We start from the raw sequence: 27037 nt of genomic DNA, 5'->3' as shown, positions 1-27037 counted from the left end.
GTGTGGACACCCTGGCCTCCCCGACCTCGTCATCACTCCCCATGGTAGGGGGTGACTCCAGTTTGGAAAGACTTATTGAAACCTCCACAGCAGGGCCAGGCCTGGCCTGCATTCAGCCTGGGCTGGGGGAGCATTTATAAAACTCCCAATCTGGCCACACCCCAGGCCAACTGGATCAGAATCTCCCAGGCTGCAACAAAGCCTGGGGCTGATTTCCCCACTGGGCACCTGGGGCCCCTGATATTTTTAGGGACCCAGGGAAATGCTTGATTTTTAAATTTTTTTAATGAGGAGGGAAAAGCCTGAATAAAATAATAATGAATATATAATAATGAATCCAACCTGGATTATATTCCTCTTTGTATCAACGCAGCCTTAAAATACACTTTTGAATATACTTTTAAGGAGGGAGGGGCCCAGGGAAGTCCTCACATGGCTCCAGGTTGCAGGCCCTGGTCTACCATTGACGTGATAGACTCAATCGTGCCTCCCTTCTTTCAATAAATGTTTATTGGGTGTGTAATGTGTAAGGAGACAGCCCCCTTGCTCTTGGGGAATTTAAATAAGAATTTCATCTCCTATTGTCTTCACCAATCCTGCCAAGAACTCTTCCAGATGGAAAAGAAAAACATCTTTGCCGTTTTACAGATAAAATAATGAAGAAGGACTTCCCTGGCGGTCCAGTGGTTAAGACTCAGCGCTTCTACTGCAGCGGGCACCGGTCTGGGAACTAAGATCCCACGTGCTGCGTGGTATGGCCAAAAAATAAAAATAAAAATAACGAGACACAGAATCAGTGTGAGTTACACAGGGCTACCGGGCGACTCACAGCAGAGTGAGGACTTCTTGTCCTAAAATACACCTTGGGCTTGTTAAACATAGATTTCTGGGCCTTTTGGCAGGAGATTTGGATTCAGAAGGCCTGGGAGGGGACCCAGGAATATGCATTTTTATATAAAAGCACCTAGGTGGTTCCTAAAAGCAGGTGAGTTTGAGAAATGCTGTCCCACATGGCCTGGGGCCAGATCAGCCGGAGAGAAGGAACTGAAGTCAGGCCAGGGGAGGGGCCCCGACCTCGGCACTATTGGCGCCTTGGTCCAGGTCTTTTCCTGGGGGTGGGGGCTGTCCTGTGCATCGTAGGATGTCGAGCAGCATCCTTAGCCCCTACTCACCAGATACCACACGCACATGCCTCATTCAGGACAACCCAAAATTCTCCAGACATTGCTAAATGTTCCCGGGGGACAAAATGGCCCCACTGAGAACCCCCGGGATAAGTACATGGGTTGATGCCAACATTTCCCGTGTTTGGGAGTTGGGGTGTCCCTCACTATCCAAACATGTGGTTAACATGTAAAATATGCCCATTTCCATAAACAGGAATGGAGCACGGATCCCTGCTACCACGTGGATGAACCTTGACAACAGGGTGTAGATGAAAGAAGCCAGATACGAAGGCAAGTGTAGTCTATGATTCCATTAAAATGAAATGTCCAGAATAGATAACTCCATAGAGACAGAAAGCAGATTGGTGGTTGCCGGGGGTGGGCGGAGATGGGCAGTGACTGCCTAATGGGCATGGGCTCCCCTTTGGGAGTGATGAGAATGTTCCAGAACGAGATAGAGGGGGTGGTTGCACCACGTCGTGAAATGTACTAAATGCCACTGAATTGTGCACTTTACAGCGGTTACTTTTATGTTACATGAGTTTCACCTCAATTAAAAAACAGTGCCAGGGCTTCCCTGGTGGCGCAGTGGTTGAGGGTCCGCCTGCCGATGCAGGGGACACGGGTTCGTGCCCCGGTCCGGGAAGATCCCACATGCTGTGGAGCGGCTGGGCCCGTGAGCCATGGCCGCTGAGCCTGTGCATCCGGAGCCTGTGCTCCACAACCGGAGAGGCCCGTATACCGCAAAAAAAAAAAAAAAAAAGTGCCAGTTTGTATAATTTACTGTGACAGTTGGTAAGATGGGAGTGGAGTGAACTGTGAATGCAGCGTAAATTGGACCTTTCAATGAGGTCATAACCATTAACAAGTATAATAAGAACATAACATACAATTAAATAATATTTTAAAAGCAAGAGTAGACTTTGAGGGTTGGACATCAGTACTATTGTCCTTGGAACTGGTACGATGCTGGGTGAGAGTTAGTATGCAGTGTGAGCTTGATGAATTTGAGAAGCAAAAAGAACTGAAGGCAGTTCCATTAAGAACCTGACTGGGCCTGTGACGTGCAACCTGCTGTGTGACCGAGGCATATCATTTCAACTTCCCGGGCTGAGGTCCTCTCTTCTCTAAAAAGAGGCAGGCTGATCCTTCCAGCTCTAAACGTCTGTGCTGGGACATGGGCAGATCAGAGAGAAGGCTCTGGAACATGCCCCAACATGCTGGAACGTTCCAGGGGCTGGCTTTCTGGGGGTATCAGAGGCAAACTCCTGGGCGAGCCAGGAGACCCATCAAGACACAGGCTTGGCATCCAAGAGTCTCAGTTAGGACCGGGCAGTGTCCAGCTTTGATAAGCAGGATCAGAAGAGCCAAGCAGGGAGACTAAACCACAAGAACTGGCACCTGGGTCCCTTTCCTGCCGTCTGCCGCCAGGTGTGAGCATTTGTGTCAGCACGCCTGGCTTACCATGGGGATGAAGCCGCCTCTGCAGCCATTTGAAAGCCCCCGCATTCCTTTCACAGGGGGTCATGGGGGCCGCCTCCCTCCCTGGCTGGCCCGAGAATGCCACATTTACAGTGACTCTCTTACTTTCACTGACCCAAGGTGAAGGGTTTCTTCCCTGGGTCATGATTACTGGAGCCCATTCCTTGGAAGCAGGAACAAATAAATGCTTGGGCATGATTTATAGTCCTCATGTGAACTCACTTATTACCTTGCAGCGGATGTGAATGGAATATTGGGCAGGTGTGTCTGTTTGAAGGAGGTGGAGCTTGGAAGCAGGTTAATATAAAGCTGAGGCCCCGGCGCAGTGGTTGGTGGGTTTGTGAGTAGCGGGCGTCCGGGGAGAAGGTTCTGGGAGAAGCAGGCCTCCAAATACAGAGATGTGCTCAGACTCCACTATAGAATCTCCTCTGCAAACAGCCACTGAAAAAGGGCTTCTAGGTAAGAACTTATGTGTTTTTTTGTTTTGGTAATAGCTTTATTGAGATATAATTCACATACCATGCCATCCACACATTTAAAGTGTACAATTCAGTAGTTTTTTAGTATCTTCACAGAATTTTACAACTATCACAACCCATCTTACAACATTTTCATCAACCCCCAAAAGACACCCCATACCTTTTAGTTATCATCCACCCATCTACCCCACCTCACCACCCACGAGTCCTAAGCAACCGCTAATCTATTTTGCCTCTGGAGTTTCCCATTCCGGACATTTCATATAAATGGAATCGTATAGTGTGTGGTTTTTTTTGCATCTGGCTTTTTTTCTCTTAGCATGTTTCCGAGGTTTATCCATGTTGTAGCGTGTACTGGTACTTCGTTCCTTTGGACGGTCAGATGGTCTTCCGTTGTATGGATATATCACATCTTGTTTATCCATTCGTCTGTTGATAGCTACCTTTTTCTAAGGAATTCATGGTTCTAAAATGGCTACTCATTGTAGTGGCTGTTCAAGAAAGAATTAGCTGTGCGCCCTTTGTCCGTAAAATGATTATTAGTTTCCTTCTGTGTTCTTTGAAAATCTTTTATTATGGTAGCAAATCAAGGTTGGAACTTTGGAGGATGAAAGGGGCTGCTATGTATGATTATACCGGGCAACACATGTGAAGCAGGGTTGTGCTGGGCAAACCCGAGGTGCAGATGCCCTCATTCCTGGGCCAAGTGAGAATGATGAATGGCCTTGTTCAGCGGGCCCTGGGCTGAGGATTCAGGGTCCTCGAGAAACCTAAGTGTGATTTTTTTCAGGCCTGGCCAAGTGCTTTCAAAGGCTCTACCTGGCAGCCCCCGACCCCTGCCCGGGGGAGGGGGGAAGGCAGCTGCCCTCCCTGGCGTGTTTGGTGACAGCCAATGAATTGCAGCCTCTGAGGGGAGTTGCAGATGAGGGCCCAGCCCCCCAACGCTGCTCTGCATACCTGCATTCCTAGGTCTTTTTATCTGAGGCCTCAGGCGGTGGTCTCCTTCAGGTGTCCCTGCTGAGGCCTCCCTGTGCTATAGGTGGGGAGGAGGGGAACCTTGAAGATGCTCTTCCACTCCTCTTCCCCCCCCCCCACCAGCTCAGGGTCCATAAAACTGCCAGAGACTTTTTGGGAGGCTCCCTCAGTAAGTGAGAAAAGCCGCACGTCTGTGCTGATCCCCCGATCCTCCATGGGTGCCAGTTCCCTGGGGGAAGTGGAACAAAGGGAGTCAGCGCTTTCCCCACTGTAGGAAGTGACGCAAAGTGTAACTCCTTTCATTTTGGGCTTGTTGCATGAATTGGCTGCTCTGACACCAGGCAGCTTCGCCAGGTCTCTGCAAGCTGAAGCCGCGCGCTCCCGACATCCGCTGGAAGGGCTGCTGGATCTTTGATGGTGCAATGATGTCTGCCGGTGGGGTGGCATGGAGCTGGTGTATTGAATTTAGAATATGCAGATTGTGACTGCCTGAAATTGGCACAAGCCACCCACTTGGGTCCTCAGGTAGCTCCCACTTTAGGGAAGTGAAAACCCCAGGGTCGTTTTGATTAAAGGGACAGTTTCAGTACTTTCACACCAAGGAAGTAAAGTCACAAATGTATTATTGACAGAAACAGTGGGGGAGGTGATATTGCAGTCAGCTGTGGGGAAGGCAGTCTTCCATCCCAGGTCAGAGGGGTCGGGAGATAGATCGCGAGCACCTATGACTTACGGCCTGTGGTTGGGGCAAAGGCCACTCACTTTTCTCACGCTCAACTCTTAAGTGGTTATTTTTCAAAGCACCCTGGGAGAAACAAAGCAGGAGCTTGGCAGGGTTGGTGGGCGTAGGGGAGGGGAATCCTAAACTCAGATCCTACAAGGCTGGACTCCTGGTGTGAGCAGGGTTGTCATACTGTAAAAAGTTTGGTGTGGACAAAAAAAATGTTGCCTGCTATTTCATTAAACAAAGAATGTTGCCCGCTGCCAAGCTATCAGCCACTGTAGCTGCCCCCGAGGGGAATTCAGGATGGAGAAAATCAGCTCCACACACGACAGGCCAATAAATCAAGAGATGAGTTTTGGGGGGCAAGGAACAGCGACTTTATTCGGAAAGCCAGCAGACCAAGAAGATGGTGAACTAGTGTCCAAAAGCCATCCGCCCTGAGTTAGAATTCAGGCTTCTTTTATACTAAAAAAGGAGAGGGTCAATTTCTGGTTCTGTTCAGGCTCCGGAGGGGACTTGTTAATTTCTTTCTTCCTGCAGCCATTCACAGGTGGGCCTGGTCAGGAGGTTTACTGTGAGATAAACAAAGGTGTTATAGCTTAAGGCTCATTACAAGGGAGCAGGGTTCCCAGAGATGGGCCATTGTAATTTAAGCTTATAGGCCACATCCCTTTCATGATTAACTTGTAGCAAAAGTAATAGAATACAAAGGTTAAAGTAAAAGAAACAGATCCAATATGGGGTCAAATTTTTTCTTCCCTGTTACAACACTGGCCCTAGATAAGATGCATATCAAAGGAATAATTTCAGTGAGCCCAGACTTGCATCTTCCCATATATAGAAAAGCACTAAAATCATTAACTTGAGATGTCTGCTTTTGGTGATTAGCAATAATCTTTTGATATTCGATTACATGTTTTCTTCAGCAAAAACTCCTATATATCCTGGCTCTTCCCTTACCTCTTTGAAACAGTTCCTCAGAGCTATCTGCCCTGGGCTACAGCCCTTAGTGAAGTCCCCACAATAAAACATAACTGGCAACTTTTAGTTTGTGCATTTTTTTTCAGTCGGCATTAGGCAACAACTCAAAACAGCTGTTTTCTCATCACAATTGACCCTGTGATGAGGAATACTAGAGGGAGGGGTGGGCTTCGCCCTTGACAAGATATACTGTCGGTTTTCAAGTGTTTCATATCCATGGCCTTTATGGGCCTCCCCACTTTCACCTGCAGAACATCCAAACACCTTTTCACATTTCTTTTCCCTGATAGCACTGTGTCCTCATCCTTCAGGAGCTGCCAATATTACATCCAGACGTCTTGGCCCTTTCACTTACAAACAATTTTTAAATTTTATTTTATTTTTAAAATTTTCTTTCTTTTTTGGCTGCATTTGGTCTTCGTTGCTGCATGTGGGCTTTCTCTAGTTGTGGCGAGCGGGGGCTACTCTTCGTTGTGGTGTGTGGGCTTCTCATTGTGGTGGCTTCTTGGTGTGGAGCATGGACTCTAGACGTGTGGGCTTCAGTAGCTGTGGCACGTGGGCTCAGTAGTTCTGGCTTACGGCCTCTAGAGCGCAGGCTCAGTAGTTGTGGTACATGGGCTTAGTTGCTCCGTGACATGTGGGATCTTCCCTGGATCAGGGCTCGAACCTGTGTCCCCTGCATTGGCAGGCAGATTCTTAACCACTGTGCCACCAGGGAAGTCCTAACAATTTATTTTTGAATAAACATCATATGCCCCAGAACAAAATTCAAATGGTACTGAGGCAGGAGATAGATAGACTCCAAGCGAGGCATTTATAATTGGCCTCCTTACATTTCATAGGGCAGGAAAAGTGGGCTTCAGGCTGGACACTCACAACTAGCCTCCAGTTTCATTTCCTGAGACAGGAGATAGGTGGGCTCCCGGTAAGGCATTTACCATCAGCCTCCTGTTTGCTCTCCAAAATGGAAGTAACCACTGAAACAGGGTAAACAGCCAAGCTTTGTCTCTTGTGGATGCCCTAATATAACAGTCATGGCAGGAACAGGGGCAAAACCCTGTTTGAGTACAGGATCAGGCGATCACATATCCCCCCCCCCCAACACCTTGGGGTAAGGGAGACACCACACATGTGCAGGAAAGCTCCTTGGGGGCCATAATGAGTCCTGCTTCTTCCAGACGCCTTTGTCAGTTCCTGCCCTATATAAATGACTTAACCACCTCCTTACTGCACTCCCCCTCGTTAGGGAGGATGCCCACGCCCTTTCTCTCTAGGTGTGCATCTCTGCCTTGCTTCTACCTTAGCTAAACAAACTTGTTTCTCTGTGTGCTCTCCCACTAGTTGTTGTGCTATGTCTCTAATAATAAAATTTGTACCTGTTTTTACAGTTTTTGCCTCCATGAGAAATGAATTTTTCACTGGGGGCAAGAGCCAGGGAAGAATAGCTTCTGGCCTCTAGCCCTTGCTGGCCTGGTGGCTAGGATTCCTGGTTTTCATCCAGGCTACGCAGGTTCAATTCCTGGGCAGGGAACTAAGATCTCGCTTAGCAACACGGCTCACTTCTCCCTCTCTGAGATCAGTACAGTAAAGATGGACTCCCTTACACCTCTGGCCCCTCATCCAGTTTTTTACCCCAGACAAAACCACTGTTACCAGTTCCTGGTGGGTCCTTTTGAAACCGTGCAACTCACAGTGGGACTTGAACCCACATGCTGGGACTCGAACCGGGCCAAAACCCACAGTCTTCCAACTGAGATCACTCGCCTGGTTTCAGGACTTAATGAAGCTCAGGTTCTTGATGTTTCATGGCAGAAAGAATTCAGTGAGAGACAAAGTGGTAGGTAAGAAGTGGATTTATTTAGAGAGAAACACACTCCACAGAGTGTGGTCCATCTCAGAAGGTGAGACCGGCCCCAGGGTATGGGGTTGTTAGTTTTTATAGGGGTGGGAAATTTTATAGGCTAATGTGTGGGAGGAGTATTAGTGGAAGGGGCGGGGATTTCCAGAAATTGGGCCAGTGCCCACTTTTGATCTTTGTGGTTGGCCTTGGAACTGTCATGGCGTCTGTGGGTGTGTCATTTCGCTTGCTGATGTGTTACAGTGAGCGTATACTGAGGCTCCAGGTCTAGTGGAAGTCTACTCGTCCGCCATCTTGGACCCATTTGGTTCTAATCAGTTTATGTCATGTCCTCGGGCTGTCATTCTTTCAAAGGTTGTGCCCTGCCCCCTTCCCTCCTGTTTCACTTCCAGAGAGTTCTATACATTAACAAGGGTATTTTCTCTCTTCTATCTTTTAACATACAATGGTGGCAGATAACATGCAACACCCTGAATCCTGCTTTTTCTTTGCTTTAACAAAATATTACAGATCTGGCCCATTTTTTGTCTATAGTACATACAACTCCACTGTGTGGCTATACATGTCCTTTGTGTAATTCACCCGACCTCGTACGAAGGACATGGCGATGGTCTCCAGTCTTTGGCTATCACAGGCAATAATGCTGTGAAAGATCTTGTGGATTTGTAAGCAGATAGGATAGTGGGTCCCCGGAGAAAGAACCAGGCGTGGCTTTCTTGACATAAAAGGAGCCATTTTGGGCCTAAGCCATTTTGTGATCTAAGCCTGACCACAAGGCTTGCCCTTGAACAGGTCTCAGTAATTAATCATCTTAAGCGAAGTGAAGAAGTGCAGGAACAAAGCAAAAGTAGTCAAGAAACAATAGTTCAGCAATAAAGTTGAATCCTAGTTCTTCCTCAAGGGAGGTAGGTAACATTCTGATACAGTCTTTGATTTCTGTAGGAACTAAGGCCCCCACCCAGGTGGTGGATGGAAGGATGTTGACCCTCCTGATTTCAATCAGCTAAAGCTTGGACTCTTGTCGAGGAATTCTATGTTGAATGTTCCTCTGCTCAAGCCCCTTCATGAATATGCAGGTACCTTCAGTTTAAAACTTCTCCAATTTTGCTCTTCGGGAGGCACTGCTTTGAGAAAGATCCCTGGTGTTCTCCTCACTTGATAAAGTCATAAATCCTTCTCCTGCTCTTTGGCTTGGTTGTGTCTCTTGACCTGATGCCCACCAAGAGGCGAACCCAGTTTTCGGGTAACAGGTTTCCTGTTTTCCCCACAAGCAAGTACAGTTGTAGGATAATGTGGGGGGGAGGTGGCCCCTGAAGATATCCACGCACGAGTCTCTGGAGCCTGTGAATATGTCATGGCCCAAGGCCAGAAGGACTTTGCAGATGGGATTAAGTTTATAGACCTTAACACAGGGAGATTCTCCTGGATTAGAAACTGGGTGGTTTCAATGTGGTAAACTGAATAATGGCCCCCAAATACATTCACATTCTGATCTCCCCAACTTGTGAATGTTACCTTATATAGCAAAGGGACTCTGCACACGTGATTGAGGTGAAAACCTTGAGATGGGGGAGTCTCCTGGATTATCCAGGTGGACCCACTGTCATCACAGGGGTCCTTAAAAGAGGGAGGCAGAAGACGCCAGAATCAGAGGAACAGCTGTGCCAGAACTGAAGCAGAGATTGGAGTGATGCACTTGAAGATGGAGGAACGGGCCATAAGCCAAGGAGTGTAGGAAGCCTCCAGAAGCTGGTAAAGACAAGGAAGTGGCTTCTCTCCACTCAGAGCCTCCAGAAGGTATCAGCCCGGCCAACACCTTGTCTTTTTTAGTCCAGTGAGATCCTTGCCAGACGTCTGACCTCCAGTACAGTAAGAGAATAAATGTGTGTGGTTGTAAGTCACTAGGTTTCTTGTAATTTATTTTCACAGCAGCCATAGGAAACGAATACTCCCAATCTATCACATGAGCGCTTAAAAGCAGAGAACTTTCTCTGGCTGGAAGCAGAAGGATGTAATGGAAGGAAGTATTCAAAGCATGTGAGGGGCCACGAGAAGGGCCTGAGAAGGAATGTGGGCAACCTCTGGGAGCAAAGCCAGGCTCCCAGCTAGAAACGGAGACCTTAGTCCCACAATCACAAGGAAACGGGTTCTGTCAACAACCTGAATGAGATTGGAAGCAGATTCATCCAGTGAGATAAAATTCATATTTTATGGCAAGACCAGAAAATTCAAGCATAAAAATTCTTCTCTGTCCTTTGGCGTCCTCTCTCCCCGCAGTGCGTCGTGTATCTGCATTGTGTTTCAACCAAACCTCCCCCATCAGCAGGAATACCTGCTCAACCATAAAAAGCAACATGCTCCCAGCATCACCAAGACAACTCCTTAAAAGATAACATTCCTTCGAGATCTTGTAAGGGGTCACATGACCCACAGTGATGCTTAGATTTGGATTATAATCTGTCAATAATATGTCATTTGATGTACAGCCCTCTGTCAAAAAAAATATTATATAACTGTGCCTTGACTTCTAACAGGCAGAACAATTTTCAGAGCTTTCTGAGACGCTCTTCCTGGGTTATAATCCTCAAATTTGGCTTGAATAAAATTGTCCATTTCTTTCTTAGATCAACTGATTAATTTTTCATCGACAATCCCTAGAGCCTCCAGAAAGGAACACAGTCCTTGGCGGATTACATAAATGGCACATGGAAGCACACAGCGGAGTAGTACGCAGCTGCAGAAAAGAACAAGTCAGATCTGTGATCTTTTATTAAAGAAAAAACAGGCACAGTGTTGCATATTTTAGGGCACCATTATATGTTAAAAGACAAGACAGAAGGAAGAGAGAAAATACAAGGGTTTGCTTGTCAACGTGTAAAATTCCCTGGAAGGAAGGATCCACCAGGGACAAGTAACAGCTTGATCTCAGCCTGTGAGGTTTGAAGCAGCTGAGCTATTGCTGCACCTGGACTTCTGACCTCCAGGACTTTGAGATCATAAACGGGTGTTTTAAGCCATTCGAGTGGTGGTAATATGTGTCATAGCAATAGTAAAAAAACCTAGGTAAATTCCTAAAAAAAAAAATGTTTTCTAAAAGTGGGTCCAAAGTAAGTGCATTTAAATTTTAGCAGCTGCTAAATTTCCTCCTCAAAGTTTGCGCTGATTTCTGCCCTGATGTAGTGCATGGGATGCTTGTTTCCCCACAGTGCAGCCAGAAGACCATTTGTCACAGTGCTTTATCTTTATCTGGTGGATGAACAGGATATCCCATGGTAGATTTAAAAGAGTTTATTGAGGTATAATTGACATACAGCAAACCACACATATTTAAAGAATACAATGTGATACATTTTGACAGGTTTATACTGGTAAAACCATGATCACAATCAAGGTAGGGAAAATACTCATGACCTGCAAAAGCTTCCGCATTCTTTGTTATGTAAATTCCCCATTCCATGCAACTAGTGATCTGCTTTCCAAATTTTCAGTTTCTAGAATTTTATATAAGGACCCCCATTCCCCGGTGATCCAATGGCTAAGACTCCACGCTCTCAATGCAGGGGGACCTGGGTTCAGTCCTTGGTCAGGGAACTAGATCCCACATGCCGCAGCTAAGACCCGTCACAGCCAAATAAATAAGTATTAAAAAAAAAAACTTCAAAAGACAAGAATTTTATATAAATGGAGACATACAGCATGTACTCCCTGCCCCGGCTTCTTTCAGAATAATAATTTTTTTCTTTAAAATAAATTTATTTATTTATTTATTTTTGGCTGTGTTGGGTCTTCGCAGCTGTGTGCTGGCTTTCTCTAGTTGTGATGAGCGGGGACTACTCTTCGTTGTGGTGTGCAGGCTTCTCATTGCAGTGGCTTCTCTTCTTGTGGAGCACGGGCTCTAGGCTCGTGGGCTTCAGTAGTTGTGGCACGTGGGCTCAGTAGTTGTGGCTCACAGGCTTTAGTGCACAGGCTCAGTAGTTGTGGCACACAGGCTTAGTTGCTCTGCGGCATGTGGGATCTTCCCGGACCAAGGAACAAATGCGTGTCCCCTGCATTGGCAGGCAGATTCTTAACCACTGCACCACCAGTGAAGTCCCTCAGAATAATTATTTTGAGGTTCATCTATGTTATTTTATGTACCAATAGTTTGTTTCTCAGGACTTCTCTGGCAGTCCAGTGATTAGGACACCATGCTTCCTCTGCAGGAGGCGTGGGTTTGATCCCTGGTCAGGGAGCTAAGATCCCACATGTTGCATGGCCAAAAAAAAAAGTTTGTTTCTCTTTATGGCTGAATAGTGTTTCATCGTATGGATGTACTAAATACGTTTATCCATTCACCTGTTGATGGACATTCGGGTTGTTTCCAGTTTTTTTTTTTTGGTACGCGGGCCTCTCACTGTTGTGGTCTCTCCCGTTGCGGAGCACAGGCTCCGGACGTGCACGCTCAGCGGCCATGGCTCACGGGGCTAGCCGCTCTCTGGCATGTGGAATCTTCCCGGACCGGGGCACGAACCTGTGTCCCCTGCATCGGCAGGCGGACTCTCAACCACTGCGCCACCAGGGAAGCCCTGTTTCCAGTTTTGAGCTTTACAAACAAAGCTGTTATGAATATTTGTGTCCAAGTCTTTGCATGGACATGTGCTTTCTTTACTCTTGGTTAAATATCTCAGAATAGAGTGGCTGGGTCAAATGGCAGGTGTATGTTTTGACTTTTGAAGAAACTCACTTGGTAGCTTTATTTTGTATTTCTTTTATGCCTGAGGTTGAGCCTCTTTTAGTTTGATGAAAATCTATTTATGCACTGTTTTCTGTGAACAGGATGCTCATATACTTTGTCCATTTATTAAATAATCTGTCTCTCTAGCTATGTGTGATGCTATTTTCATCATGTGATAATTCCATGTGTACTTGATTCCTTTCTGGCCTCTCTCTTTTCTACTTGAACATAATATGGAGGCAGAAGACACTTAAGCAGTAATTTACAACCCCTTCATTTTGCCAATGAATAAATGAGTCCAGAGATATCAAGTGACTTTTCTAAGATCACACAGCTAATTGAAAAAGTAAAGAGATGAGCTAGCACTCCCCTCAAACCCTGGCATTTCCAGTCTCACTAACAGCCAACATGGAGCAGACTTTATTTCAAAGACAAAAGATGTGGCAAAAAACGGAAGTCATACAGTGTCTGCTTTCAGATCACAATGGAATTAAACTCTAAATCGATATCAGAAAGACAGCTAGAAAAATCCTTAAATACTTGGAGATTGAAACACACTTTTAAATAACACATGAGTCAAAAAAGAAATCTCAAGAGAAAATTTTAAGTATTTTGAACTAAATGAAAATGCAGCTTATCAAAATGTGTGGGGTTCAATAAAGGCAGTGCTTACAGGGGAATTTATAGCACTGAATGCATATATCAGAAAAGAAGAAATATCTAAATCAATAGGCTTCTGCCTGAGGAAACTAGAGAAAGAAGAGCAAATCAAAGAAAGCAGAAGAAAAGAAATGATAAAAACTCGAGCAGAAACCAATGAAGTTGGAACAGGAAACCAGAGAGAATCAACAAAACCAAAAGCTAGTTCTTCGAAAAGATAAGTAAAATTGACAAGCCTGTAGCCAGGCTAACTAAGAAAGAAAGAGAAAGGACACAAATTGCTAATAGCAGAAATGAGGGATGAGACATCTCTACAGATCCCATGGACTTTAAAAGGATAGTAAAGGAATATAAACAACTCTATGCCCATAAATTTGATAACCTAGATGAAATGGACCAGTTCCTTGAAAGACACAGTCTGTCAAAACTCACCCACAAAGGAATAGACAATCTGAACAGACCTATATCTGTTAAAGAAATTGAGTCAATAATTAATAACCTTCCGACACAGAAATTACTAGGCCCAGTGGGTTCACTGATGAATTCTACCAAACATTTAAAGAATACATTATACCACTTTTCTACACTCTCCTTCAGAAGATAGAAGCAGAGGGAATAATCCCCTAATTCTAGGAGGCCAGAATTACCCTACTATGAAAACCAGACAAAGACACTACAAGAAATGAAAATTACAGACCAATATCTTTTATCAATATAGATGCAAAAAACCTTAACAAAATATTAGCAAATCAAATCCAATAATGTACAAAAAGAATTGTGCACCATGACCAAGCGGGTTTATCTCAACTATGCAAGATTGGTTCAACGTTTGAAAATTAATATAATTTATTACATCAACTGGCTAAAGAAGAAAAATCACAAGATCATATCAACAGATGCAGAAAAAGCATTTGACAAAAACCTTACATGCATTCATGACAAAAACTCTCAGTAAACCCTGAGGAATAGAGGGGAACTTCCCCAAACTGATAAAGGTAATCTACAAAAATCTACAGTTTATGTCATACTTGATGGTGAGAAACTAGAAGCTTTCCCCTGAGATCAGGTACAAGACAAGAACATCTCTTCACTACTCCTTTTCAGCATAATACTGGCAGTCCTAGCTAATGCAAAAATATAGGGAAAGGATATATAAAGTATATAGACTGGGAAGGAAGAAATAAAACTGCCTTTCTTTGCAGATGATATGATCATCTATATAGAAAATCTGAAAGTATCAACCAAAAAAATCCTGAAATTATTAAGCTATTATAGCAAGGTTGCAGAATGCAAGATTAATATACAATAGCCAATTGCTTTCCTATCTACTAGCAATGAACCTGTGGAACTTGAAATTAAAAACAATACCATTTACATTAGCACTCCAAAAATGAAATACCTAGGTATAAATCCAACAAAATATGTAAAAGATCTACATGAGGAAAATTACAAAACTCTGAAAGAAATCATAGAACTAAATAAATGGAGAGAGATTCCTTGTTCATAGATAGGATGACCCATTATTGTCAAGATGTCAGTTCTTCCCAATTTGATCTATAGTTTCAATGCAATCTCAATAAAAATCCCAGGAAGTTATTTTGTCAGTATCAACAAACTGATTCTAAAGTTTGAGGAGAGGCAAAAGACCTAGAATAGCCAATACAATATTGGAGGAGAAAAGCAAAGCTGGAGGGCTGACACAACCTGACTTCAAGACTTACTATAAAGCTACAGAATTTAAGAGTGTGGTATTGGTGAAAATATAGACAAATAGATCAATGGAACAGAATAGAGAGCCCAGATATAGACCTACATAAATATACTCAGCTGATCTTTGACAAAGGTGCAAAAGCAACACAATGGAGCCAAGATAGCCTTTTCAACAAATGGTGCTGAAACAACTGGACATCCACATGCGAAAAAAAAAGTCTAGACACAGGACTTACACCCTTTACAAAAATTAACTCAAAATGGATTGCAGGGACTTCCCTGGCAGTCCAGTGGTTAGGACTCTGTGCTTTCACTGCTGAGGATGTGGGTTCAATCCCTGGTCAGGGAATTGAGATCTTGCAAGCCACACAGCATGGCCAAAAAAAAATTAAAAAATGGATTGCAGACCTAAATGTAAAACACAATTATAAAACTCCTAAGGGACTTCCCTGGTGGTCCAGTATCTAAGATTCCACTCTCCCAGTGCACGGGGCCAGGGTTCGATCCCTGGTCAGAGAACTAGATCACTCATACTGCAACAAAGATCCTGCACTCTGCAATGAAGATTCCTCGTGCCTCAACTAAGACCTGACACAGCCAAATAAGTAAGTAAATAAATATTTTAAAAGACAAAAACAAACAAACAATAAACCTCCTAGAAGATAACACAGCAGAAAATCTAGATAACCTGGGATTTAATGATGACTTTTTAAATATGACACCAAAAGCATAATCCATGAAAGAATAAATTGATAAGCTGGAATTGATGAAAATTTAAAATGTCTGCCATGCAAAAGACACTGTCAAGAGAATGAAAAGATAAGCCACAGACTGGAAGAAAACATTTGCGAAAGATACATCTGATCAAGGACTATTATCCAAAATACCCAAAGAACTCTTAAAACTCAACAATAAGAAAACACACAACCCAATTAAAGTATGGGCCAAGAACATCACTGATGAACATAGATGCAAAAATACTTAACAAAATACTAGCAAGCAGACTCCAACAGCACATTAAAAGGATCATACACCATGATCAAGTGGGGTTTATCCCAGGAATGCAAGGATTCTTCAATATATGCAAATCAATCAATGTGATACACCATATTAACAAATTGAAGGAGAAAAACCATATGATCATCTCGAGATGCAGAAAAACCTTTGACAAAATTCAACACGCATTTATGATAAAATCCCTCCAGAAAGTAGGCATAGAGGGAAATTACCTCAACATAATAAAGCCCATATATGACAAACCCACAGCCAACATTGTTCTCGATGGTGAAGAACTGAAACGATTTCCAGTGAGATCAGGAATAAGACAAGGTTGTCCACTCTCACCACTATTATTCAACATAGTTTTGGAAGTTTTAGCCACAGCAATCAGAGAAGAAAAAGAAATAAAAGGAATCCAAATCGGAAAAGAAGAAGTAAAGCTGTCACTGTTTGCAGATGACATGATACTATACATAGAGAATCCTAGAGATGCTACCAGAAAACTACTAGGGCTAATCAATGAATTTGGTAAAGTAGCAGGATACAAAATTAATGCACAGAAATCTCTTGCATTCCTATACACTAATGATGAAAAATCTGAAAGAGAAATTAAGGAAACATTCCCATTTACCATTGCAACAGAAAGAATAAAATATCTAGAAATAAACCTACCTAAGGAGACAAAAGACCTGTATGCAGAACACTATAAGACACTGATGAAAGAAATTAAAGATGATACAAACAGATGGAGAGATATACCATGTTCTTGGATTGGAAGAATCTATATTGTGAAAATGACTATACTAGCCAAAGCAATCTACAGATTCAATGCAATCCCTATGAAACTACCACTGGCATTTTTCACAGAACTAGAACAAAAAATTTCACAATTTATATGGAAACACAAAAGACCCCGAATAGCCAAAGCAATCTTGAGAAAGAAAAATGGAGCTGGAGGAATCAGGCGCCTGACCTTCAGACTATACTACAAAGCTACAGTAATCAAGACAGTAGGGTACTGGCACAAAAACAGAAATATAGATCAATGGAACAGGATAGAAAGCCCAGAGATAAACCCATGCACATACAGTCACCTTATTTTTGATAAAGGAGGCAAGAATATACAATGGAGATATGACAGCCTCTTCAATAAGTGGTACTGGGAAAACTGGACAGCTACACGCAAAAGAATGAAATTAGAACACTCCCTAACACCATACACAAAAATAAACTCAGAATGGATTAAAGACCTAAACGTAAGGCCAGACACTATAAAACTCTTAGAGGAAAACATAGGCAGAACACTCTGACATAAATCACAGCAAGATCCTTTTTGACCCACCTCCTAGAGAAATGGAAATAAAAACAAAAGTAAACTAATGGGACCTAATGAAACTTAAAAGCTTTTGCACAGCAAAGGAACCATACACAAGACTAAAAGACAACCCTCAGAATGGGAGAAAATATTTACAAATGAAGCAACTGACAAAGGATTAACCTCCAAAATTTACAAGCAGCTCAATATCAAAAAAACAAACAACCCAATCCAAAAATGGGCAGAAGACCTAAATAGACATTTCTCCAAAGAAGATATACAGATTGCCAACAAACGCATGAAAGGATGCTCAACATCACTAATCATTAGAGAAATGCAAATCAAAACTACAATGAGGTATCACCTCACACCAGTCAGAATGGCCATAATCAAAAATCTACAAACAATAAATGCTAGAGAGGGTGTGGAGAAAAGGGAACCCTCTTGCACTGTTGGTGGGAATGTAAATTGATACAGCCACTATGGAGAACAGTATGGAGGTTCCTTAAAAAACTACAAATAGAACTACCATATGACCCAGCAATCCCACTACTGGGCATATACCCTGAGAAAACCATAATTCAAAAAGAGTCATGTACCACAGTATTCATTGCAGCACTATTTACAATAGCCAGGACATGGAAGCAACCTAAGTGTCCATCAACAGATGAATGGATAAAGAAGATGTGGCACATATATACAATGGAATATTAGTCATAAAAAGAAATGAAATTGAGTTATCTGTAGTGAGGTGGATGGACTTAGAGTCTGTCATACAGAATGAAGTAAGTCAGAGAAAAACAAATACCATATGCTAACACATACATATGGAATCTAAAAAAAGAAAAAAAAATGGTTTGAAGAACCTAGGGGCAGGACAGGAATAAAGACGCAGATGTAGTGAATGGACTTGAGGACACTGGGAGGGAGAAGGGTAAGCTGGGACAAAGTGAGAGAGTGGCATGGACTTATAAATACTACCAAATGTAAAATAGTTAGTGGGAAGCAGCCGCATAGCACAGGGGGATCAGCTCCATTCTTTGTGATCACCTAGGGGGGTGGGATAGGGTGGGTGGGAGGAAGACGCAAGAGGGAGGAGATATGGGGATATATGTATATGTCTGGCTGATTCACTTTGTTATAAAGCAGAAACTAACACACCATTATAAAGCCATTAAACTCCAATAAAGATGTTAAAAAAAAAAAAAAGTATGGGCCAAAAACCTTAACAGACACTTCCCCAAGGAAGATACACAGATGGCAAATAAGCATATGAAAAGATGATCCACATCATATGTCAGCAGGGAAATGAAAACTAAAACAACAATGAATACCACTGCATACTCATTTAAGTGGCTGGGCTCTGAAGCTGACAACATCAAATGCTGGTGAGGATGGAGAACAACAGGAATTCTCATACATTGTTGACAGGAATGCAAAATGGTAAGACTACTTTGTTTTTTGTCTTTTGTGGCCGAGTCGCACAGCTTTCAGGATCTCAGTTCCCTGACCAGGGATTGAACCCAGGCCACAGCACTGAAAACCCAGAATTCTAAACACTAGGCCACCAGCCAACTCCTCGTACAGTTACTTTAGAATAGGGTTTAGTGGTTTCTTACAAAACTACTTATACTCTGACCACATGATCCAGCAATAGTGCTCCTTAGTATTTACCCAGATGAATTGAAAACTTATGTCCACACAAAAATCTCCACATGGATGTTTATAGCATCTTTATCTACAATTGTCAAAATTTAGAAGCAACCAAGATGTCTCTCCGTAGGTGAAATAAACTGTGGTACATCCAGACAAGGAAATATTATTCAGCTCTAAAGAGAAATGAGCTATCAAGCCATGAAAAGGCATGGAGGAAGTCTAAATGCATATTGCTACGTGAAAGACATCAATATGAGAAGGCTATGTACTGTGTGATTCCAATTATATGGCATTCTGGAAAAGGCAAGACTACAGAGGCAGTAAAAAGATCAGTGGTTGCCAGGGACTTGGGGAGGGAGGGATGCAGAGGCTGATTACAGAGGATTTTTAGGGCAGTGAAAATACTCCGTATGATACTATAATGGTAGATATATGTCATCATACATATCTCCAAACCCACAGAATGTACAACACCAAGGGTGAACTCTAAGGTAAACTCTGGACTTGGGGTGACGATGATGTGTCAGTGTAGGTTCATCAGTGGTAACAAATGTACAATACCATTCTGATGGGGGATGCTGACCATGGGGGAGGCTGTGCGTGCACGAGAGCAAGGGGTATTTTGGAAATCTCTATGCCTTCCTGTCAATTTTGCCGTGAACCTAAAACTGCTCTGAAGAATAAGGTCTTACAAAATATGGCTGTAAGGACAAAATCTTTTGTGAAATCCTCTACCCATGTAAGAAGAGCTCACTGCGCCCCCTACTGGTCAGGTCTTCTCTGCCATGGGGTATCTCTCGCGGCAGCTCTGCAAAATCAAGCGTCTTTTGATGGTTTAAAAGAAGTCTTCTTATTTTTGGTAACTCTGACTTGGGTGTGATGGACCTTAGTTTATCCTCTGCCTTACTTCAGAAGTGGAAGCTCAGCCTCCAGTTGTCTGCCAACCCAATCCTGCAAATTCTTTCAAGGAGGAAGCAGGACCCAGTTTTCGTTGGAGGATGAAGAGGTGGGAAGGCTTGTCTAGGAGGATCTGATTGCGAATCAAGTCCTCGAGTCCCGGAGCTCCATCCTATCAGGGCATCAGATTTTTGTCCAGTAATGGCAGACACGGGGAAGGGAGGCCAGAGATGCCCGGAGCCCTACCCCCGTCAACTCCGGTAGATCGGCAGACCCCGATGGTCATGAGAAGGGCCTGGGGGGAGGCGCCCCCCACCATGGTTCTGATTTTCCAGGCCTAGACTGTGATGTCGCTGTATTAACTGGGAAACACCACATGGAAGGTTGCACAGTTTTCTTTCAGATTCCTGACTGTGAAAGGAGAAGGAATCCAGACTTGTGGGCAGAGACCAGAGTCTCCAGGAGGAAGAGATGGAGGAAGTGATAACCGTTGAGCGAAGCTGCCCAAGTCAAAAGAACAGGGACTCTGGAGCAGCACTGGGTTTAAAATCCTCACAAGCTGTGTGACTTTGGGCAAGTGACTTAACCTCTCTGTGTCTCTTCTTTGTCTGTACAATGGGATGCTGCTAGTTCAACCTTGCAGATTGTTGTTAGTGGGGGCGGGCGGGCAGGTGGGGAGGTTTGACTGAATGAGTTGATATTCAGTGAGTGCTTTGCCCTGTACCCGTACAGTTTTTTTTTTTTTTTTTTTTTTTTTTGTGGTACGCGAGCCTCTCACTGTTGTGGCCCCTCCCGCTGCGAAGCACAGGCTCCGGGCGCACAGGCCCAGCGGCCGTGGCTCACGGGCCCAGCTGCTCCGCGGTATGTGGGATCCTCCCAGACCGGGGCACGAACCCGTGTTCCCTGCATCGGGAGGCGGACTCTCAACCACTGCGCCACCATGGAAGCCCCCAGGTTTTTTTTTTTTAAATAAATAAATGAATAAATCTTTATTTATTTATTTATTTATTTATTTATTTATTTACTTTTGGCTGTGTTGGGTCTTCGTTGCTGTGTGCAGGCTTTCTCTAGTTGCGACGAGCAGGGGCTACTCTTTGTTGTGGTGCGCGGGCTTCTCATTGCGGTGGCTTCTCTTGTTGCGGAGCACAGGCTCTAGGTGCGAGGGCTTCAGTAGCTGTGACTCAAAGGCTCTAGAGCGCAGGCTCGGTAGTTGTGGTGGACGGGCTTAGTTGCTCCGCGGCATGTGGGATCTTCCCAGGCCAGGGCTCGAACCTGTGTCTCCTGCGTTGGCAGGCGGATTCTTAACCACTGCGCCACCAGGGAAGCCCCCAGTTTTTTTTTAATTGAGATATATTTGACATATGACATTATGTGAGTTTAAGGCCTCGAACATATTAGTTTGATACATTTATATTGCAATACGGTTGCCATCGTAGCATTAGCTAACACCTCTCTTGCATCATATAATTATCATCTAGTGTTGGGAAAAATTCAATCTAGTTTCTTAGCAAGTTCAATGCTTACAATACCATTTTGTTGTCTATAATCACTGTACTGTGTATTAGGTCTCCAGGACTTATTTCTCTCCTAGTTGCAAGTATACAGTTTTCTAGTAACATTACTATCTATTCTTTGAAGTCCCGGGGAAATCTCTCCTTTGTAAATTGCTCCCAGCGACTCCCCACACAATAACCATTCCTTTCTAACCAGAGCTCTCCTTGGTACATTTCTTGTTTTTTTGCACGTGCATCTCATTTCCCTTCAAGAATTTTAGCTCCTCCAGGCCAGCCCTGTCAGATGTAGTTTTCTGCTTTTCCTCAAAGCATTTAGTAGCCCCCCAGAACACATCGAGGGCCCCCAGGCAGCTGTAAACTGAAGGGCTGTTTGAATCTTCAGCCCTATGGGGGTTTCTGCGCTCAGCCAGTGAAGATGTTTGAGCTGGAGGATGGGAAGGTGAAATTACTGGTTTCAAAATATAAAAGAAAATGGCCCAAGTCTAAAAGCCTGATTAGGGAATTCCCCAGTGGTCCAGTGGTTAGGACTCAGTGCTTTCAATGCCAAGGGCCTGGGTTCAATCCCTGGTCAGGGAACTAAGATCCCACAAGCCATGTGGCATGGCCAAAAAAAAAAAAAAAGACAAAGCATAATTAATTATTTCCATAAGACATGATGTGTCAACCAGTCAAGTGGGTCTTAATTTAACTTTAACAAAATTACATCTCACTGTTAATTGAGGGATGAACGAACAAACAAATGTGGCTTATCCATTTGATGACACAATATTCAGCTATAAAAAGGAATGAAATACTGACACACACTACAGCATGGCTGAACCTTGAAAGCATGGTCTCACTGAAAGAAGCCAGACACGACAGGCCACGTATTGAATGATTCCATTTCTATGAAATGACCCAAAGAGGTAAATCCATGGAGACAGAAAGCAGAGCAGTGGTGACCAGGGACTGGGGTGACAGGAATGAGGAATGACTGCTTATGGGGGGTGGGATTATCTCTTACGGTGATGAAAGTGTTCTAAAATTCGTTCTGGTGTTGGTTGCACAAGTCTGCGAATATACTAAAAACCATTGAATTGTGTATTTTAAATGGGAGAATTGTGTGATATATTATCTCTATAAAGTGGTTTATAAAAAAGCACACTTATTGTGGGAAGCAGGTACATAAGAGGAGGGGCTGGTCCACGAGGCCTGCAGGGGCTGACGGAGGTGGTGGCTGAGGAACTCTGCTGCCTGGAGCCTAAACACCAAAGGGTGCAGGTAGATGTGGGGCTTGGTATCACGTGTGAGAGGACCCCCAGCCTCCCAGAGGACTTGCGCCCCTTCTCTGCTGGTGGTCCTAATGTGTGCAGGAGGGAGGCCTTGGGCCTGAAGGATTGAAACACCCCTCAGCTGCTGAGGGCCGTTTCCGAGGCTGGGCTGGCCCTTCTCTTTGCTTCGCCCACCATGAGTGCTGGGAAAGACAAGCCCAAAATCAGACCTCAGAACTCGATAGTGGTGACGGTTGCACAATGCTGTGAATGTATTCAACGCCACCAAATCGCCACTTTAAAATGGTTAAAATGGTAAATTTTATATCTATTAGACCACACACACAAAAAGGCAAACCATGCTATGTTGCCTTCTGCCCTGAGAGCTTCATTTCCAAGGCTTGAAGAGGCAAACCTTTTTTTTTCCCCCTAGACTGAAAAGGGATTTTTCCCCCTCACTGGTCAGAAGCCCCTCCCTCCCTCCCCGTGCTGAGAACTTTATTGGAGGCTCTTGACTGGCTGGGTCTTCGCCCTGGAAGCCACCTCCGCCCCTTCCCATCCCCAACTCCTGTGCTGGGAGTGTGAATTGAAGCTGAGCCCTCCGCTTCGGGAAAGAAGGTTCCTTTCTGGGCTGCTCTGAGCCGCTCTGGAGAGAGAGGCTGGCTGTGTCTCCCTCGGGCCAGCGGCAGTGCCAGCGTCCATGGGGCTCCTTGGTCTGGTCCTGCTCTGGGTGCTGACGGCCGCGACTTCAGGGAGTAAGTAAAGCTGCTGCAATCCTATTCCTTCCGGGGTGGAACGGCGGCAGCCCAGATGCACTGGGGACAGTGTTTTTATAGCCAAATGTATGTTTACCTGTCCTTCTGCTGCCTCCCTTGGTTTTGCATTTCATGGGGAAAAGGAGGGAGAGATTACAGGTGGATCCCTCATCTCTCACTCCCAACTTTCACCAACATCCTCTGGAAACTGAGACCAGATCTGAAATCCTGAGTGAGGAAATGCTGACTTCCAGGCTCCTGAGCCTGGGTGCAGGGATGCTTAGCTGTCTGCAGGGATACTAATACTCCGATGCAGGGTAACAATGTGGAATGAACTTTAATTTGTTGTCTATTTACTGCAGGAGGGTACAGGACAGTGCTATCCATTAAAAATACAATGCAAGCCAATATGTAATTTAAAATTTTCAAGCAGCCACACTTAAAAAGTGTAAAAAAAAAAAGCAAATGAAATTAATTTAATAATTATTGTACTTAACCCAATATATCTAAAATATCATTAGAAAATGTAATCGATATAAAAAGTATTAACAAGATGTATTTCCTGTTCCTTGAAACCCAGTGTGTACTTTATACTTAGAACATATTTCAATTTGGATGCCAAATTTTCATTGCAAATACTTGATCTCTTTTTAGATTTCTTAAAATTTCAAGTTGAAAAAGTACTTTTGTATACTAAGTTGTTTCAAACATACTTAAAATTTTCCAATAACTGACTTGAGCACAGTTTTTAATTTAAATTTAATTAAAGGTTTCTTCATAACACCAGCCACATGTGAAATGTGGCTGGTGGCTACTGTCCCAGACAGTGCAGGTCTGATCACAGCTGTTTTACTCACTGTATTTTCACCTATTTGCCTCTCACACAGCTGGTGTTTAGTGAATCTTGTGCTGGCTGGATATATACATGAACGGGGATCACAACTGACATCTGAGAAAGCTGAAATGAGACTTGATTTCATTTCTGAAATGAGATGACATCAATTTCAATCCATTTCAGATCTCTCCCTAGAGGTGATGGAAAGATTTATTACCTCCCAGCGCTCACTGTTTTTCCCTTCTTGGTTGATTTATTTAGTAGGATCATCGAATGGTCTTTGTTTTTCTGAAACCTTTTTTAAACGTTAGATATGTCTTTTTTTTTTTTTTTGCGGTGTGCGGGCCTCTCACTGTTGTGGCCTCTCCCGTTGCAGAGCACAGGCTCCGGACGCGCAGGCTCAGTGGCCATGGCTCACGGGCCTAGCCGCTCCGCGGCATGTGGGATCTTCCCAGACCGGGGCACGAACCCGTGTCCCCTGCATCGGCAGGCGGATTCTCAACCACTGCGCCACCAGGGAAGCCCTAGATATGTCTTTTTAAGTGCTTGAGAAATGGAGGGGAAACAGACTTGGTTCGAGCAGAACGCTCTGAGAACACACTTTACTCCTGGGAGCTCGTGTTGGACCTGGGCTTGTAGGCATCACTGCCCTCGCATAGCAGGGCTGAAAAGCAGATGTAGAGGTTCGGTGGAGCAAAGAAGCCAGAAGGCTGGGTCTGTGCACAACTGGGAGTTTAAAGATTATGCACACACATGTTCAATCTGACGCCCCGGGTCCAAGTGATCAGAGTTGAAAGAAAGTTGAAAGGGAGACTGATTGACTGAAATGTCTTTGAAATGTGATTTTAGCCATTGATATTCTACTTTAATGCAAAGAGCATTTTGTTGGATGAGCCAAAACATTCAGGGGGGGAAAAAAACCCTGCCAAATACCCTAACATGTTCTATTATTTCAAAGGGTTTAAATGGAATGGTATAAAATGCACTTTCCCCCCATTCTGGGCAAGTGTGTTTTTCTTAAGGGATTAAACAGGGTGGTATATGTAATGATTACCAGTTGAGGCACAGTGGGGTGGTTTTGAGGATAGAAATGGTGTTATTGGAACGTCATTGTATGAAAATGCCTGCAGATGGACCCCTGGCTAAGGCTGTTCTGGAAGGGTATGGGTGATGCCCAGGAAATGCCCAGGCGTGTGGTTGGAAGGAAGGACAGATGAGGAGTTGACAGTAGGTGGAAAGGGGGAGGCTTTCAGGTGACGTTGGGACAGGCAGATGGAGAGATGCTGACCCTTCCCAGGCAGGTGGTCTGAGGATCCCCTGCAGAGTGTCCTCAGCAGCCTGAGGAGGTCCCTGGCCGTTCTGTTCATACTCTGGTTGTTCTGCAGCTTAGATGGTGGCTAAATGAGGTATTACGAGATCTGCTGGGGAACCAAACTAGATAACCGTCCTTTACTGCTGTAGCCTCTGGGTCTTGCCTCTGTTGGTTCACCTGTTCCTTTATTCACTCACTCATTCCTTCATGATAATGTAGTGGTTAAGGCTGTGGACTCAGGGTGCCTGGGTTGAAATGCTGGCTCCCCTCCTAACTGTGTGCTCTCAGTCTCTATGCCTCAGTGGCTTTATCTGTAAAATGGGAGTAATACTTGCCCTTACCTCAGGGGACTCTCAGGAGATTGAAGGCGTTTAATGTATAAATTGCTTGGAACAGTGCTTGGCGCACGGTAACTGCTGTGCAAGTGTTAGTTGTATTCATTCATTTAATCATTCCAGTCTGTCCTGGGGATCAGGAGCTGGGGGATACAATTTTGACAAAGGTGACCAAAATAATGAAATCATTAAAGTTTCACAAGCCTTATGAAGAGAATAGGATGCTAAGATAGACTACCAGGTCTGTATCAGAGATAGCCACTGAGAGGTGAGGTCAGGGAGAGATGTTTTATTGATTGATTGATTGACTGATTTGGCTGTGCTGTGTCTTAGTTGAGGCATGTGGGATCTTTAGTTGAGGCATGTGGGATCTTTAGTTGTGGCATATGGGATTTAGTTCCCTGACCAGGGATCGAGCCCAGGCCCCCTGCACTGGGAGTGCGGGTCTTAGCCACTGGACCACCAGGGAAGTCGCCGGGGAGAGATGTTTATGCTGAGGCCTGAAGGAGCCTAGGATGTGAGAGCAGGTGGAAGAGTGTTGAGGCCAGAAGGAACAGCATGTGCAAAGGCCTTGAGCTGGAGAAGGACCAGCATGGCTGGAGGTCAGGAGTGGGGGTGAGATGTGGCCAGAGGGGCAGACAGAGGCCAGCTCTCATGGGAAGGCTTTTATTATGAGTGCATATGGGTTGGGGTGGGTGGGGTGAGAGACTTAGGGGCTGTTAAGCAGGGAGAGATGTGACTGGATTTAGACTTTTAAAACATGACTAACTGTGGGGGATGAACCGTAGACATGGGGGATAATTAGGAGGCTGCTGCAGTTGTCTAGGTGAGAGAAGATGTGGCTTTGCCTAGAGTGATGGTGATGGAGATGGAGAGAGAGAAGGATGGAGGGAGGGAGGGAGGAATGAATAGAGGGGGGGGATGGATGGGTAGATGGAGGGAGGGAGGGGTAGATGGATGGAGGGAGGGAAGGAGGAATGAATAGGGGGGGATGGATGGGTAGATGGAGGGAGAGAGGGGTAGATGGAGGGAGGGAGGGAGGAATGAATAGAGGGGGGGATGGATGGGTAGATGGAGGGAGGGAGGGGTAGATGGATGGAGGGAGGGAGGAATGAATAGAGGGGGGCATGGAGGGAGGGAGGGAGGGAGGAATGAATAGAGGGGGGATGGATGGAGGGAGGGAGGAATGAATAGAGGGGGGGATGGATGGGTAGGTGGGGGGAGGGAGGAATGAATAGGGGGGATGGATGGAGGGAGGGAGGGATGAATAGAGGGGGGGATGGATGGGTAGGTGGGGGGAGGGAGGAATGAATGGGGGGATGGATGGAGGGAGGGAGGGATGAATAGAGGGGGGATGGATGGAGGGAGGGAGGGGGATGGAGGGAGGGAGGGGGATGGAGGGAGGGAGGGAGGGGGGATG

The 27037-nt window shown here is 44.7% G+C and overlaps 1 protein-coding gene across 1 annotated transcript in view; it reads left to right on the top strand.

The window, feature by feature from the left end:
* LOC132506262 (uncharacterized) overlaps positions 1-27037 on the top strand; it is a 190512-nt gene that overhangs the window by 3673 nt on the left and 159802 nt on the right. The window contains exon 2 of the mRNA XM_060124800.1: positions 23064-23135. Within this exon, the coding sequence (XP_059980783.1) occupies positions 23064-23135 (72 nt within the window). The remainder of the gene's footprint in view (positions 1-23063; positions 23136-27037) is intronic.

Source organism: Lagenorhynchus albirostris, chromosome 15 (genome assembly GCF_949774975.1).
Source record: "Lagenorhynchus albirostris chromosome 15, mLagAlb1.1, whole genome shotgun sequence".
Taxonomy (NCBI): domain Eukaryota; kingdom Metazoa; phylum Chordata; class Mammalia; order Artiodactyla; family Delphinidae; genus Lagenorhynchus; species Lagenorhynchus albirostris.
Note: the sequence above shows the minus strand (reverse complement) of the source record. Positions and strands in the feature narration are given on the sequence as shown.